General features: G+C 46.7%; 1 protein-coding gene and 1 pseudogene across 1 annotated transcript; both read left to right on the top strand.

Annotated features, from left to right (window-relative positions):
* The first annotated feature begins 1,096 nt into the window (after window positions 1-1,096).
* On the top strand, window positions 1,097-15,319 carry Asf1b (anti-silencing function 1B histone chaperone). Its single transcript, XM_038313007.1, has 4 exons — window positions 1,097-1,526; window positions 10,819-10,934; window positions 12,938-13,114; window positions 14,294-15,319. Exons 1-4 carry the CDS (start codon window positions 1,418-1,420, stop codon window positions 14,498-14,500), a joined length of 609 nt encoding a protein of 202 aa, XP_038168935.1. The 5' UTR covers window positions 1,097-1,417; the 3' UTR covers window positions 14,501-15,319.
* On the top strand, window positions 9,584-9,681 carry LOC119802356 (annotated as a pseudogene).
* Window positions 15,320-16,719: the final 1,400 nt, after the last annotated feature.

Genomic DNA, 16,719 nt, shown 5'->3' on the forward strand with positions numbered 1-16,719 from the left:
CTGGAGAAGCAAGCCGTCTCCTTCCAGGACAGAGCTGTCACTTCCCCAGAGCAGGGTGGGTTTCTTTGGCCCTTTCAGCCCACAGAAGGTGTGGACTAGCCTGAGTCCCCACTGGAGACGATGGCAGGATATAGGGAGCCTGGAAGGCATGGAGTGAAGACGAGTTTGTTGCATTCTATCGTCATAGAATAGTGGCAGTTAACTGTTTTGTTTTGTTTTTTTTAAAGATTTATTTCTTATGTATACAACATTCAGTCTCTATGTATGCCCGCACGCCAGAGGGCGCCAGATCAGACCCCCATTACAGATGGTTGTGAGCCACTATGTGGTTGCTGGGAATTGAACTCAGGACCTCTGGAAGAGCAGCACTTAACCACTCTTAACCACTGAGCCACCTCTCCCTGGTTTGGGTTTTCTTGAGACAGGGTTTCTCTGTGTAGCCCTGGCTGTCCTTCAACTCAGAGATCCGCCTGCCTCGGCCTCCAGAGTGCGCCACCACGCCGGGCCATAGCACTGTGTAGAGATGGGAGTCAAACCCTGGTCCTGGTCCTGGTCCTGGTCCTGGTCCTGGTCCTGGTCCTGGTCGACTCGGACCGGGACTCGATCTTGTATCACCGGCGCGCCATCTTGTCTGAGGGGTGACACAAATGTTGACAGCATGCGCTACAGTCTCCCCCACCGCCGTGCTCAAAGTCGGGAATCGCTCAGGGTAGCTCCCGGAAACGCTCACCAGCTGACAGACGCCACTCTTCCCCTTTACGCTTTTCTCAGTGTGTGGGACTGAGATTTCCACAGTTCTCCAGCCCAGCCACGACATTAGCCAATTACATTTCGGAAGCCTGCTTAAGCCCCGCCCCTTGGTCGCCCGTCAATCACCGCGGGAGCTAGTACCGGTCTTCGCGCGCCACCGTTCGGCCGTTGGCGGTGCTGACCTCTAGGGGGCGTGTCTACCGGAAGAGCAGAAAGAGGGGGCGGGCCAGGCCGGTGCGGTAACCCTTGGGATTGGACAAGAGAAGTTCCGCGATCTAACTCCGCCCACCCCGGAGCGAGCTATTCGAGTCGGAGACGCTAGGGATTGGTTCCGGATGGACACTTTACGAAGCTGAGCGATTATCATTCCGCCTTACGTGTACCGTGAAGAGGGAGCTTCTCTGATTGGTCTGGAGGTCGAGGCGCGCGCCGGAAGACGCCCCAGGATTGGCTGGCGGGGCTCTCGCGCCGTCATAGTTCCTTAGCGGCGATTGGCTGGAGGGTGGAGTCGGCTATTTGAAGGCCGCGCGCGGACCCCCAAGCTCTTTAGAGAGAAGAGTCGGAGTCACGGCGAGGACGCTGCCTCGCCGATCTCTGCCCGAGTCGCCGTTGCCTCCGCAGGACACCGAAGAAGGCTCCACTGCAGCTGCGGTCCCCTGGCGAGGTGATGGCCAAGGTGTCGGTGCTGAATGTGGCTGTGCTGGAGAACCCGAGCCCTTTCCACAGCCCCTTCCGGTTCGAGATCAGCTTCGAGTGCTGTGAGGCCCTGTCTGACGGTGAGGCTGATATGCAGGTGACCCCAAGCCCTGCTGCCCTCGTTCTTGCCACTCCCAGTCTCCCCTTGGGCCAGCTGAGTCTCCCTTTGGCGATACGCCTCCATGGCCCCAGCTCCGACGTCTCGGTGGACGTGACACCCCTGTCCTGCACTGCTTGTCCTTTTTCTTTGTAGTAGTGTCAGCCTCCGTTTAACTTGTGGAGACCGCAGCCTCGCCTTCCTCCCTATGTCTAGGCTCCAGTTTCATGCCGGTTCCCCCCAGGAAACCTTCCATCTATCCTCTCCGGTGAAAACCCAACCTCCAGTACCCGCTCTCCCTTTTCCTACAGACCACACAGACCCTCGTCACCTTGTCTGCCCATGGCCAAACCTCCACCCCGTTTGTCTCCGAGCAATATCCTCCCCAGACAACTCCAGATTAGTCCCCAGCAACTGCTGTTGCCGAGACCGGGGCGTCCCCTTAGGTTAGTCCCAAATCCCAGGGACGGGAGTTTCTGGCTCCGGTCTTTGCAGGTAACTTGGTCTCCTAGCTCCTGTGATGGGATTGGGTGAACACTCAGGTAAGGGGTGCCACAGCCAGGCAGCCCTCTGCCAGCTTCTGAGTTTTCTACCAGCTTCCAGCTGACTCCAGAAATCCCTCCTCCCTTTTGATGAGCAGACCTGGTCTGGGGAGTGAGCGGACTGGCCAAACAGGGATGGGGGTCCAACTTCAGTCAGCTGGGGAGCGGTCACTGGCTTTTGTGAATCTTTACAGAATGACTTAATTCATCTGCGGGACATGAAGATAGACATGGCTGTCATCTCCCAGATGAGAGGACAAGGGCCCCAAAGAGCAGAGGACCTCTCAGATGAGTGTGAACACATAAGCATGAGGTCCCTTTGGAGTCTCAGCTCCACAGCAAGGCTCATCCTGCTTCCAGGAGGAAGCACTCCAGTGGTTCTGCTGAGGGTTGAAGAGATGCAGCTGAGGAGAGAGCTCGGAGAGGCTAGGTTGTGGCCACCAGGCCTCAGGACAGGTGCTGGGTGGTGTTCAGACGAACCCAGCCACTCCTGTTAGCTTGAAGCTGCTGTCGGGTGGGCCTGGGGTGGGCTGGTGGCCCAGCTTCTCTCTAGTTTCTCCTTAAGGTTAAAGGACTCTACTTGTGAATGAATAACCGTAGAATAAGCTGGGTTAAATCCTTGTCCGGACAAGGCAGGGTGTAAATAAATAAATAAAAGGTAGAGTAACAATGTGGAATAAGATTTATTTGAAAGCCATGAGGAGACACGTTAGGGGGGTCACAGTTCCCAGATGCCGAGAGAGCAGGTTTCAAGCAGCCTGAGTGTGTTCTTTGCATTTAAAAATGGTTGCATGGTCATTACCTAGTATTACTTTGCTTCTTATTTATAAAATTAGAACACCAAGGCTAAAGTCAGCCTGCTAGTCATGTTTTAATAGGAGCAGGGTGGTTTATCTACATCAGCCAGACAGTGAGGAGAAATGTCACCATTGAAGTTTGGTTCTGAGTTCAGATCGATTTTTTCTAGATTTATTTTTTGAATTTAATTTGCCTGTGGGTGTGGGCCAGAGACACATCAAATGGTCTTAACTGCTCTTCAATGTGTGTGTGTGTGTGTGTGTGTGTGTGTGTGTGTGTGTGTGTGTGTTTTGTCTACATATATTTATGGCACCACTTGAGTGCCTGGAACCCAGAGAGTTCAGAGGAAAGAACTGGGTGTTCTGGAACTGGAGTTAGAGATTTTGGGATTCACCATGCAGGTGTTGGGAATTATACCTGGCCTCTAAGAGAGCAGCTAGTGCTCTTACCCATGGGCTGTCTCTCCAGCTCTGTTCTACCTCTTTTAGAGACAGGGCCTCTACAAAACCTGGAGCTCCAATATTGCTAGACTGGCGGCCTAGTGAGCCAGGGATCCACCATCTCCTCCTTGGTAGTGGTGTTTTCTTTTCTTTTTTGTATTTTGAAACAGGGTCTCACTATGTAGTTCTGGCTGGCCTTGAGCTTGTTATAAGACCAAGCTGCTTTGAACCCAAAGATCTTCAGTCTGCTTGTCTCTGGCTCCCCCATTGCTGGAATTAAAGGCATGTACCACCACACCTGACCTCTTTCTAGTTTGGGGTGAATGTGTGTGTTGGGGGTGGTATGTACATGGAAGCCCCTGGAAGGCAGAGTCATCTGATTCTCTAATGCTAGTTTGAGCCTGCTGACACAGTTGTTGGGAATCAAGTCAGGGTCTTTAAAAGCAATACTAGATTCTAACCTTGAGCTATTTATCTCTCTCTCTCTCTCTCTCTCTCTCTCTCTCTCTCTCTCTCTCTCTCTCTGTGTGTGTGTTTCTCTTGTTTGTTTTTAGGATTTTAGGGTTTCTTTGTAGCTTTGGAGCCTATCCTGGAACTAGCTCTTGTGGATCAGACTGGCCTCGAACTCACAGATCTGCCTGCCTCTATCTCCTGAGTGCTGGTATTTTAAAGGTGTGCACCACCACGGCCCAGCTCTAAGGGCTGTTGTCCCTGGCACCCTGAATTAAGGCTCTTGGGCTTTCATAGGAAATATTTTATCTGCTGAGACATCTAGCCAGATCCCAGATCCCTAATCTTTCCTTCAGTCCTAAAAATGGAAGAAAACATTCACTTGTAGGTCTTTTTTGTTTATGTGTATTTTGTGTGCATGTATGTATGTATACCATATGCACACCTAGTTCCTGCAGAGACCAGAAGAGGGTATAAGATTTCCTGAGCTGGAAATAGAGACAGTTGTGAGCTACCATGTGGGTCTGGGAATCAAACTTAAGTCCTCTGTAAGAGTAGCAAGTGATCTTTTTTTTTAATTGACATTTATTGAGCTCTATATTTTTCTCTGCTCCCCTCCCTGCCTCCCCTCCCCCCTTCAACCCTCTCCCAAGTTCCCCATGTTTCCAATTTACTCAGGAGATCTTGTCTTTTTCTACTTTCTACTTCCCGTGTAGATTAGATCTATGTATGTCTCTCTTAGTGTCCGCATTGTTGTCTAAATTCTCTGGGATTGTGGCTTGTAGGCTGGCTTTCTTTGCTTTATGTTTAAAAACCACCTTTGAGTGAGTACATGTGATAATTGTCTTTCTGGGTCTGGGTTACCTCACTCAAAATAATGTTTTCTAGTTCCATCCATTTTCCTGCAAAATTCAAGCTGTCATTTTTTTCTGCTGTGTAGTACTCCATTGTGTAAATGTACCACATTTTCCTTATCCATTCTTCAATTGAGGGGCATTTAGGTTGTTTCCAGGTTCTGGCTATGACAAACAATGCTGCTATGAGCATAGCTGAGCACATGTCCTTGTAGCACAATTGAACAACCTTTCAATATATACCCAAAAGTGGTATTACTGGGTCTTGAGGAAGGTTGTTTCCTAATTTTCTGAGATCTCCACACTGACATCCAAAGGGGTTGTACCAGCTTACACTCCCACCAGCAATGCATGAGTGTTCCCTTTTCCCCACAACCTCTCCAGCATAAGTTGTCATCAGTGTTTTTGATCTTGGCCATTCTTACAGGTGTAACATGGAATCTCAGAGTTGTTTTGATTTGCATTTCTCTGATAACTAAGGATGTTGAACATTTCCTTAAGTGTCTTTCAGCCATTTTAGATGGCTGTTGAGAGTTCTCTGTTTAGGTCAGTATTCCATTTTTTTATTGGATTATGTAATCTTTTGGTGTCCAATTTCTTGAGTTCTTTGTATATTTTGGAGATCAGACTGCTTGTCTGATGTGGGATTAGTGAAGATCTTTTCCCATTCTGTAGGCTATCATTTTGTCTTGTTGACCATGTTCTTTGCTTTACAGAAGCTTTTCAGTTTTAGGAGGTCCCATTTATAAATTGTTTCTCTCAGTGTCTGTGCTGCTGGGGTTCTATTTAGGAAGTGGTTCCCTGTGCCAATGCATTCAAGTGTACTTCCCACTTTCTCTTCTGTGAGGTTCAGTTTGGCTGGCTTTATGTTAAGGTCTTTGATCCATTTGGACTTGAGTAGCAAGTGTTCTTAAATGCTGAGTCCCTACTTGTAAGTTTTTTCTTCTTTTTTAAAATTTTTTTATTTAGGGGGTAAGAGTCCTTTGTGTGGCATCTCTTGTTTTTGTCTAGAAATCAAACCCTGGACTACACACATGCTAAACAGTGGCTTTGCCATTGATATGTGCTGCCAGCCCAATAGTCTAGTTTAGAAGTAGAACATATTAGGAATGACCATAGAATTTCTTGTCAGCCAGGGCCCTTTGAAAAGATAGAAGAGGGTGCTTTTCCTCCAAGTTATGCTGATTGGTTCTATTCCTTACACTCTGGCCTGCACGATGGTTTCATCTTCTTCCTGGCCTCCTTTCCATGAATTGTACAGTTGTTTTCTTACATTTTATCACTATCTGCCGCAACCTGACAAATTCCCTCAGCCCTGGTTAGCTAACCTTCATTTCCAAAAAGCCCCAAGCCCTGTGGTTTCCTCTGTTCAGCATCTGAAAGAAGAGTTCCAAGGTTCAGGTCTACATTTAGTGGGTTTGGCCCAGCTTCTCTCTTTTTCAACTGAAAATTTCAATAGGCACCAGTTGAAAGAAGACAGACTTTGTGCACCAAAGTTGAAATGTATGATGAGCAAAAGGCCAGACAATAAATATAAATACATAGTTTTAAAAAAGAGAATAGTGTGCACAGCTGTACCCCTAACATAGGGAAACCTGGTCTCAAAGAAGCAAGAAGGATGGCACAAACCTGTAATCCCAGCACTTAGGGGTGAGCTGGGAAGGAGGATTGAAGTTCAAGATCAACCTTAGCTTCATAGCAAGTTCCACATCAGCCTGGGCTACCTGAAACTGTCTCAAGAAAGAAAGAAAGCAAAGAAGGCTAGAGCATAGTGGTGAACACCTTTAATCCCAGCACTCAGGAATCAGAGGAAGGTGGATTGCCAAGGCTACACATTGAGACCCTGTTTCAAGAAATAAAGTAAAACAAAGGAGGGGGAAAAAAGGAATGGTCTGAGGGGTAGGTCATTCATGAAGTATTTGTCTAGAATGTATGAAATTGTGGATTCTGTCCCCAGTGCTGTGTGAAACAAGCTCAGCTAATCTATGATCATTCAGCATGTCTTTTGTAATGTTTTCAGCTTTGGTTTTGTTTTCCCAAATAGTAAAAGGTGTATCTTAACAGGGTCATTATAAACTTAGGGCATCAAAACAGAATTGGGCTACAGAAATGGCTTAGTGGGTAAATACTGTGGAGACAATAGAATCTCCAAAAGCTTTCTGTCTATACTGACATGCATCACACTTACTGTTGTCTGTTTATCTTCATAGACCTCATGGTTTGAGCACATTCACATGCATGTAAATGCATCACATTATTAAAAAACAAATATACTGGATACTTTTAATCCCAGTACCTGAGAGGGAGAAGCAAGAGGATCTTTGTGAATTCAAGGCCAGCTTGTTTTATACAGTTGGATCTTGTCTCAAAAAGAAAAAAAATCCAATCTTGTGTTTTGGTCAGTATGAGTTTATACTGTACGAGTGAATGGTGGTTCACACCTCCTTTTGAAGAAATCATCTTCACCATTGGCTTCAGAGGCCCTTCAGGTCCCAGTACCCACAGATGCTCAAGATTCTTCTACAAAATGGTGTAGTGTTTGCTTAGAACCGCACATACACAGGGTCTCCTATAGACGTTTATTAGTATGCTTTCTTGGTTTTTTTGTTTTGTTTTTTGTTTTTTGGACAGGGTCTATTAAGCCTAGGTTGATCTTGAACTTAATATATGACAAGAGTCTAGTCTTGAGTTCTGGATCCTCCTACCTGCATCTCCAAAATGCTTGGGTTTCAGGTGTGTGCCACAACAACCAGCCCCTGCCCCCATAGACTACTGTTCATCTACAAGGGACTTTTTTCTTTTTCCATTTTTTAGGGGAGGCAGGGTAGACAGGTTGTGAACACTGGAGTTCCTAGGTTGATGTCAGCAATAATCTTCAGTTGCTCTTCTCTCTTATTCGAGACAGTGTCCTTCAATCCCAGAGCTTGACGGTGTGACTAACCTTACTAGCCTACTCATTATAGGGGTCTCCTATGTCCACCTTCCAAGGTTGGAGTTCAATAGGGGCCCCATGCCCTTTTCATATGCTTACACAGAAAGCACTGCAAATACTGAGCCGTTATTCTTAGTGTCAGTGCTGGAGAAATAACAGTTATACTATGGGTTTTTTTTTTTTTTTTTTAAAGAAAATAAATGAAATGCCTTTAATTCCAGCACTCGAGAGGCAGAGGCAGGTGGATCTCTTGAGTTCCAGGTCTGCTAGGGATATGTAGTGTGAGAATAAATGACAGAAAAAGAAAAGTTACATATGTTCATGTTCAGTACAAACTTGTTTTGTGTTTGGGAGTGGAACCCAAGCATCATAAATGCTGGGATGAGCACTCCACCTCTGGCCATGCCTCCAGCCCTGGATTGTTTTCTAGTATTTCCTGTCTGTGGTCATCGTTTTGAGCTTATGGTAATAGAGCCTACAAGTGCTAAAAGCTGAGTACATTTTGAAATGAAATCTTAGTTTCTCTGTTGTGTGTGTACCTAAGTTTGACTGTTCAGCACTCAGGTAAAAATTGGGGAGGGAGAGTGAATATAGACCAAGGGCTCATGGACCGGCCACCAGCCCAGCTCATACAGCAAGATTCAGATTCAGTGAGAGATACACATGGGCTCACATCTGTAATCCCTATACTTGGACGGCTTGCAGAAATATTTTGAGCTCTGGACCAGTCCACAGGAAGACCCTGTCATTTGTTTCTTTATTTCTACATTTGTTATGTTTATGTGTGTGCTAAGGCATGTAGAGGTTAGAGGTCAGCTTGCTGGGGTTAGTTCTCTCCTTTCCCCATGTCTTTTCTGGGATTGAGCTGAATCTTTAGGTTTTGTGGCAAGTGCCTTAACCTTCAGAACCATCTCTTAGGCCCCAACCCGTCTTTTTTTAAAATAATTTATTTACTTTTATTTCATTTGCATTCATATTTTGTCTCCATGTATGTCTATGTGAGGGTATCTGATCTTGGCATTAGAGACAGTTGTGAGCGGCCATGTGGGTGCTGAGAATTGAACCCAAGTCCTCTGGAAGATCAGTCAGTGCTCTTAACCACTGAGCCATCTCTCCAGCTGCCCCCCTCCTTTTTTTAAAGCTGTGTCTCATGCTGAGATTAAAGGCTTGTACCGGTGTGATGCTACCTCTTGAAGAAAGAAAATATAAAATAAAACTTTGTCAAATTTATAATGATTGCAATTTATGGGCCCTTGTTTCAGGCATCTGTTTTCGTAGATGGTTTGATCAACTCTTGACTTTTTGGTCAGTATTTTAAGTGGGCTTTTTGTGAATTCTTGAGTCTGTGTCTGGCCCATGGCTTCACTGTCTGCTTGTTTTCTGTATATACTACATCTTTTCTTTCAGTAGGTTTCGCCAGAAAGTGTTGACCTAGACTAAGCAAGGTCAGGTGCCTTGGGGGCACAAAGGACTGTCCTGTGTCAAACTCCTTTTGCCCAGCCCTCCTTCCAGCACATTAACTAACTGTATGAATATATGACTCCATGAGTTTGGGGAAGGGGCCTGAAGAAAGTAGAGTTTAACAGAACCATCTTAGCAAGTAAGAGCAAGGGTAGCACACTTTTCTGTCCTTCCAGAAACATTGATTCTTGTGTGTCACATTTTACTAAATCCATGGGGCTGGAAGCTTGGCTTAGCCACACAGCATATTTTTGGCACGTGCAGGCCCTGAGTTTCTTCCCCAGTACTGCAAAGAAGGGGATCTAGGAACAACTAGGAAGATGTTCTGCAGTCAGAAAACTGATTGCTCTTTCAGAGAACCCAGTTCAGTTCCCAGCACCCACATGGCTGTTAACAACCATCTGTGTCTCCAGTTCCAGCAGACTTGACATGACCCTGGGGCTTTTATGGCACAAGGCACCAATGGGTAAATAGACATGCGAGCAGAACACCCATACACATAAAAAAGAAAACAACCTTTGGAAAGGCACACAGGAAAATAAAGCTTAAAAAAATGAAAGGGCATGCTCACTTCAGCACATACACTAAAATTCAACAATACAGAGAAGATTAGCTTGGCCCTTACACAGGGATGACACAAAAAAAAATTCATGAGCATTCAAAAAAAAAAGGGAAAAAAAGTTATAGCGAAATAAAATTTCCCAGAAATGCTGAGGCCAGAGTTTGAACACTGGTGAACCACAGGCATGGTGTCACCTAGAAGGACCTAGGTGACAACATAAAGGGACAAGGGAATTTATGTATCCAGGAAGGCTTTGTGGCTCAGGTGACAACTTCCATAGTATGATCTGATGTTGGTGTGCTTCCAATGCTGGATGCCTGTGCCACACTGGACCAAGGGCCAAGCAGCTTCCAAGAGCATGCTCCCTGTGAAAATCTCAGCTTGTGCAACTTTTCCCAGCTGCTGGAGCTAGGGGTTGTGTAATTTCAAAGAGCCTAAAATAAGTTCTGGGTCTGAGGCCAAGCTTCTCTGTACTAGCATGACCTTGGCCCTGCTGCAAGAGGCTGTGGGCACTGGGGTTCGCCTGAGATTAATGGGAAGGGTCTCCAGGTACTTTTTCTTTCATCTTTTTTTGGGTTTACTCCGGGACTGAGCCCCCTTAATGATGGATTACGGAACAGTTTTGGAGGTATGCCCTGTCACACACCATTTGCTGGCAAAGCCTCTGTCCCACAAATGTGCACAAGTAGGCACGAGTTGGTGCCAGATGTGGACAACTCTGGGACAAGTTGGTTCTCCCAAGCAGCTTTGCCTTTCCCCTCTGCCACCTGGCTCTCCTGCTGGATTGGAATCTGCCACTCTGCCCTAGTTGTCGAGGGATCTGCTCTACTTGGTGGCACCAGTCCTTCTGTGAAAGAAGATGCTGCTTCCTATCCAGAGACCAGGGTCCTTGAGTAGCTCAGCTCACTGCTCCTTCCACAAGCCATAGTCACAGGACTCCTGAGTCAGCCTACGTTATGTGGTTCCTCTCCACTACTGAGAGGCCTGTTTCCCTGGAGGGCCAGAGTCAAGGTCACCTGGCCCAGTTAGGCCCCACAGGGAAAATGTCTCCACTAAAGCAGAGCTTCACATTTGCTCTAATTCAGGACTGTGGTGCCTGAGCCTACGCCCAGCAAACACACCAGTTCCCTGGACATTCTTATACATTGAGATGTGGCTGAAACTAACAAGAAGACCCTTGCCTTGCTCTCCAGCTATTTTCAGTCCTCAACTTCCCTATCCCCCATGTGCTTGCAGACCTGGAGTGGAAGATCATTTATGTGGGCTCCGCTGAAAGTGAGGAATTTGATCAGATCCTAGACTCAGTGCTGGTGGGTCCTGTCCCTGCTGGAAGACATATGTTCGTCTTTCAGGTAAGGAAGTTGCACCTTAGCCCTTGATTTCTAGAAATGTTACAGGTTGGAGATGGAGCCCAGGCCCTGACATATACTCGACATGCACTCCCCTACTGAGCCACACCCAAGCCTAGAATCTACCTCTTTTACCTGAAAGCACACTGGCTTTAGCAGTCAGGTTTAAGTTCAAATCCTAAATTGAACTGGAAATGGTTCCAACTACTCGGGATGCTGAGGCAGGAGGACCACAATGTCAAGGCCTGCCTGAGCCGTCTATCCTGGTTGACTGCCAGGAGCTGTCTGACCAAAGCAGTGCTTCAAAGACCACTGCTCAGGATTCACCCCACCTTCACAGCTCTTAGTGACTTCTGAGCCACTAATTTGTCATCTGTTCACAGGAGTTGTGTTGTGTTGTGTACCAAACCCATGAACACAGTCATGCATATTGAGCTATTCCCCTCAAGGATTGCGGGGTTTTGTTGTTACTTGCTTATCAGCCAGAGCTAAGCACATAAGCCCAGCACACAGTTTGGAACCAACCTGGGCTATGCAGCAAGACCCTGTCTCAAATACCTTGCTAGTAAATGTTGACTCGTGAGCTCAGCCAGTCGCACTAGCCCATGTCTAAACAAAGCTCACCCAACAGATTCTCCATAAGCTGCTTTTACACAAGCAGTACTTCACTGCATTTGGGGATCTTATTTTGATTTTTTACTGTATGATGTAAATCTTTACTCATTGATTACATTTTAAGATGTCTCAATAAATAATTTGGCATTAGTGAGTTAAACGTTTGCATCTATAATGAAGAATCCAGTAAGTACTCAATTTCTACTAAAGGTAAAGCTGAGTTTAGTGGCATTTGTTTTCAATCTCAGTACATGAAAGAAAAGTACATGAGATAGAAAGACTGCTTCAGGTTCAAGGCTAGCGTAGGCTACACAGCCAAATGCTGTTAAGAAAATAATTAGGCGAGGTGTGATACACCTTTAATCTGAGCACTCAGGAGGTAGAGGCAGGCACGGGGCCAGCCAAGGCTACATAGTGAGACTTTGCCTAAACAGACAAAATACAAGGGGGTGTAGTAAAGGTGGTGATGAATGTAAAACTTAGTGTTTGTACTCTGCCCTGGGATTTTGGTAATGTAGCAAAGAAAGGTTCCAGAGGGTTCCATTTATGGTTGCTAAGCTCTGTGTTTCTAGGCCAAGAGAGAAAATCCTGTGGTAGCTGAACTGTGTAGCAGAACTGTTCACATTCTGACAAACAGAAACCAAGCTCACCATATGACACTCCTGAATTTCAGCAGTAGGTAGACAGTCAAAGGGCCCTTGTACTCTATATTGAAAGTGGAAGCAAGAAAGCCAAGTAGCCCCTAGTTTGGTCACATGTTGAGACCTGAGCACTAGGTTTTCCTTGCTCTTTATGTGTCAGTTGTTAGATTTGCGGTTTCTAGTTGTAACAGGTTGGCAGATTTGTAAACTCAGGATCAGTGAATATGAAGATGGGCTGTGACTAAGCGGTGCGGTGTCAGTCCGGTGTTGCTGCGCTCACTGGCAGGTGCTTAGGACTACTTAGGTGGACATGTTTTCATTTGCATTGGTTCTGTACAACATAAGTGCTCCCTCACACTCATCTGTGATTCTGTTCTCTGTCACTGGGTTTAGTCATCCTCTCCAGGATGACTCCTGCCTGGCTTCCTGCGGCCAGACCTCCTTTTCTAAACTCCGCTCTTTCCCTAGCATGCCCGGGGTTGCTCCGTATCCACACGACCAGTCAGTCCCCTGTACATCACTTTCCGCCTGAACACCCTGTTTCTTAGTCAAATTAAGCAGTTTTGAATTAATTATTGTTGTTATTATTACTGGGGCTAAGGACTATGCATGCTGAACAATGATGCTGCAAATAAAATCCATGATCTCTTCTTTATAGTCACCTGTAGGATCGGTTTGTCTCGTCCCAGCTCTTTGGTCAGTCTTTGTGCCCTGACTGGCAGTGCTAAAGCCTAGGCTATGTCTCCCCAGGCTGATGCCCCAAACCCATCCCTCATTCCCGAGACGGACGCTGTGGGTGTAACTGTGGTTCTTATCACCTGCACCTACCATGGACAAGAGTTCATTCGTGTGGGCTACTATGTCAACAATGAGTACCCAGACCCAGAGCTTCGGGAGAACCCGCCCCCAAAGCCAGACTTCTCTCAGGTAAGGCCTGTCTCTGTACTTCCTGCTTTAGACAGGCCAATTCCTTTACAGCTGTCTGAGCTAGAGCTAGGATAGAGCAAGTCTTTTCTTGAGGTATGCCTAACAGAATCAAAGCTAGAGCTAGGGAAGTGGAGTACACTGTGATGCCACCACCCTGGCCCTCACAAATTAGAGGCCAGCCTCATCTGCATGGGTTCCAGAGCAACATAGGCTACATAGTAAGACCCTATTTCCAGGGGGGTGTGGGAGGGAGTGCTGGAGGCCACTAGAGAGAGAACTCAGTGGTTAAGAGCACTGGCTACTCTTAAGATTTGATTTAATTGGTTCTGATTCCTAGCATCCACATAGTAGCTCACAGCCACCTTTAATTCTGGTTTCAGGGTATCTATGCGCTCTTCTGACCTACATGGGGATTAGGCACAAATGGAACCAATAGACATGTGTAGGCAAAACATTCATACAGTAAAGATATTTAAAAAAAAGAAAATCAAGTGAGCCAGAGAAAGGGCTCAGCAGTTAAGAACCTTGCTGTTCTTCAGAGCCCAGATTCGATTCCCAGCATCCACATGGTGGCATATAATCTAGCCACCCACGTGGTGGTTCTTACTCCAGTTCTAAGGCATCTGTGCCCTCTTCTGGCCACCAAAGGCACCAGGCACACACATGGTACACGGACATACATGTAGCCAAACACCCATACACATAAAATTTTTTTAAAAAAATCATGCTAGGCCGGGCGGTGGTGGCACGCCTTTAATCCCAGCACTCAGGAGACAGAGGCAGGCAGATCTCTGAGTTCGAGGCCAGCCTAGTCTATAAGAGCTAGTTCCAGGACAGGCTCTAGAAACTACAGGGAAACCCTGTCTCGAAAAACAAAAAACAAAACAAAGCAAAAAAAATCATGCTAGGCATGGTAGTGCATACCTTTAACCCCAGCACTCAGAGGCAGGCAGATCTGTCTGTGAGTTCCAGACTAGCCCAGTCTACATAGTTGAGACTCTCTCAGAACAACCCAGAAACAAATGAACAAAGCCAAGCAAAACCAGGGCAAGGAAGACCCTGTTCCTACTCCACAGTGTACAAGCATCCTTGGGGCTCAAAGTGAGGGTCTGAGGAAATCCTAGCCTTTTAGGGATAGCACTTAGGTGATAGGGACTGACATTCTTCTTCTTGCTCCAGCTTCAGCGGAACATCCTGGCTTCTAATCCCCGGGTGACCCGATTCCATATCAACTGGGACAACAACCCAGACAGGCTGGAGGTCATAGAGAACCAGGACCCCAATCTGGATTTCGGCCTTCCCTTCAGTTGCACTCCTCTCAAAAGCCTGGGCCTCCCTACCTGCATCCCAGGCCTCCTCCCGGAGAACTCCATGGACTGCATCTGATGGGAGCCAGGCTGGTCCCAGTGGGACCATGGCCAGTCTCCTTGCACACCTGGAGGGGATCTAAGGCCCTCATGCTTGGTCATCTCAAGGATTTGGGGATCACCAACTGCCTCCAGACTCGTCAACCCCGGGAAAATATGGACCACAATCTCTCACCTCAGGTCCAGAAGAATCATCTCACTTCTGACCCACCAGCCTCTAAGAAGTAGGTACTTATATGCTCGTTCTTTGTCTTGTTTTTCCTTGTACACTGTCAGTTCCTGTGAGAAGCTCTCTGTCACCTGTCTTGAGGCTTGTTTGGGAGATGTCTGGCTAGCCTTTGGCCAGAGGCTGTCACTGCTGCCCACTCCAGTTCTTGGGGTCTCAGGCAAGAAATACTGGTTAGAAGGCAAACACAGTATCACCACTGTCCTTCCAGGGTGCCTTAGTCTTTAGTCTAACCACTACTAGAGAACTCCCAAAGGAGAGCTCCCCAGGCCAAGGAGGAATGGTGGGTACTTTGGTCACAGCTACCTTCTCATCTCGTGACTGAGCCTGACTTTCTGAGAGGATTGCCCTGGGTAGAATAGGTATGTTTGTTGGAGGTCCTGTGTCATGGAGTCATCAGGGTTTACTCTGATGACATGTTCTCATGAGCTACTACATAGTACTCTGGGAGGCATTTGGCAGACTGACCTGAAAAACTCCTACTCCATCTGCCCCTACCTAAGCCCTGGGCCCCTTGCTGCTACATGGATGCTATTGTGATTGCAGTGTGTATATTAAAATGCTTTTATATTAAAAGTTTTGTTTGGTTTAAAAATAAAAGCACTTCATCTAGATTGTTTGTTTCTGCTATTTATTTATTTATTTATCTATCTATTTATCTATTTATTTATGTTCCCTGCTCCCTGACATGCCTGAAGACCAGGCTGGACTCGAACTCACAGAGATTCACCTGCCTTTGCCTCTGGAGTGCTGGGATTAAGAGTGTGCAGCACCACACCTGGGGAAAGGTTGGTTTTTTTAACTTTACCAAGACAAGGTTTCTCTGCATAGCCCTTGCTGTCCTGAACTCATTCTGTAGACCAGGCTGGCCTCGAACTCAGCGATCCACCTGCCTCTGCCTCAAGTGCTGGGATTAAAGGCGTGTCCTACCACTCCCAGTTTAAAACATTTTATTTCTGTTTGCCTCTATGTTGTCTGTGTACCACTTGAGTGCCTGGCATCTGCGGAGGCCAGAAGGACTTTGGAGCCCCTGGAACTAAAGTTATAGAGGGTTGTGAATCCCCACGTGGGAGGGAGCTGGAAGTTGAACCCAGGTCCTCTGGAAGAGCAGGCTGTGCTCTTAAGTCATCTCTAGCCTCTGTAAATTTGTTTTTACATGTTTCTTCTTTGGCCTCCTGTCTCCTTCACCATGTTATGGGTAACCTCTTGTTCTGAAAGTGGCTGGCCCCTCTCCTCTTGCTTACTCTCCTGTTAGTCTTATCCTGTTATACAGTTTGCACCACAAGCTGAGGCTCAAATGTTTTTCTTTGCTCAAGCTGTTCAACTGATGCCCAGTGATCTTTCTTTCTTTGACCTTGACCCACAGGCATAGAGCAACATTGTGACCCAAGGACACACAGCGCCACAATTTAGATAATTTCACTTAGCTATGGTGTAACTCCCCAAATCAGAAATGGAGCATTTGGCAGTTCGGCCAGCTCCTATAATCCAGAGAAGCTCTACTCTGCGGCAGATACTTTTCCCACTGGTAGACTGCAGCTGACCTAGCAACAAGAGTGCCTACAGTTGCTGGCTTAGAAGTTGATATGAACTGCCCAAGGGAGAGTTAACTGTCCCCTCAGCACCTTCCACAGAGGTTCTCTGATAGGGATGTGGATAATTTTGTTTCCCAGAGCACATTTAGCATGTCTGGAGATGGTTTATGTTGCCCCAGGCAGCAGGAAGATGAAAGTGTACCAGAATCCAGTCTATTAGGGTGGGGGTTCTGAACACCAACCTAGTGTGCAGGAGACCCCTCCAGCAGAGTGCTCAGGCCCCCGATGTCAGTGGCACAGTGGGACACTGACCATGTTCTGGCAGCGCATACTTGAAAGAGCACCCTGGACAAAGTAAAATCGTTGCTTAGCAGCTGATAGGCATTGTGTTCAACCGCTGCATTGCATAAAAATAAAATTTAAAGACCGGCATCCAGAAGGAAAGAGAATGGCTCCCTGCCTGTCCCCAGAGGGCAA

The sequence above is a fragment of the Arvicola amphibius genome, chromosome 15 (assembly GCF_903992535.2).
Source record: "Arvicola amphibius chromosome 15, mArvAmp1.2, whole genome shotgun sequence".
Classification (NCBI taxonomy): domain Eukaryota; kingdom Metazoa; phylum Chordata; class Mammalia; order Rodentia; family Cricetidae; genus Arvicola; species Arvicola amphibius.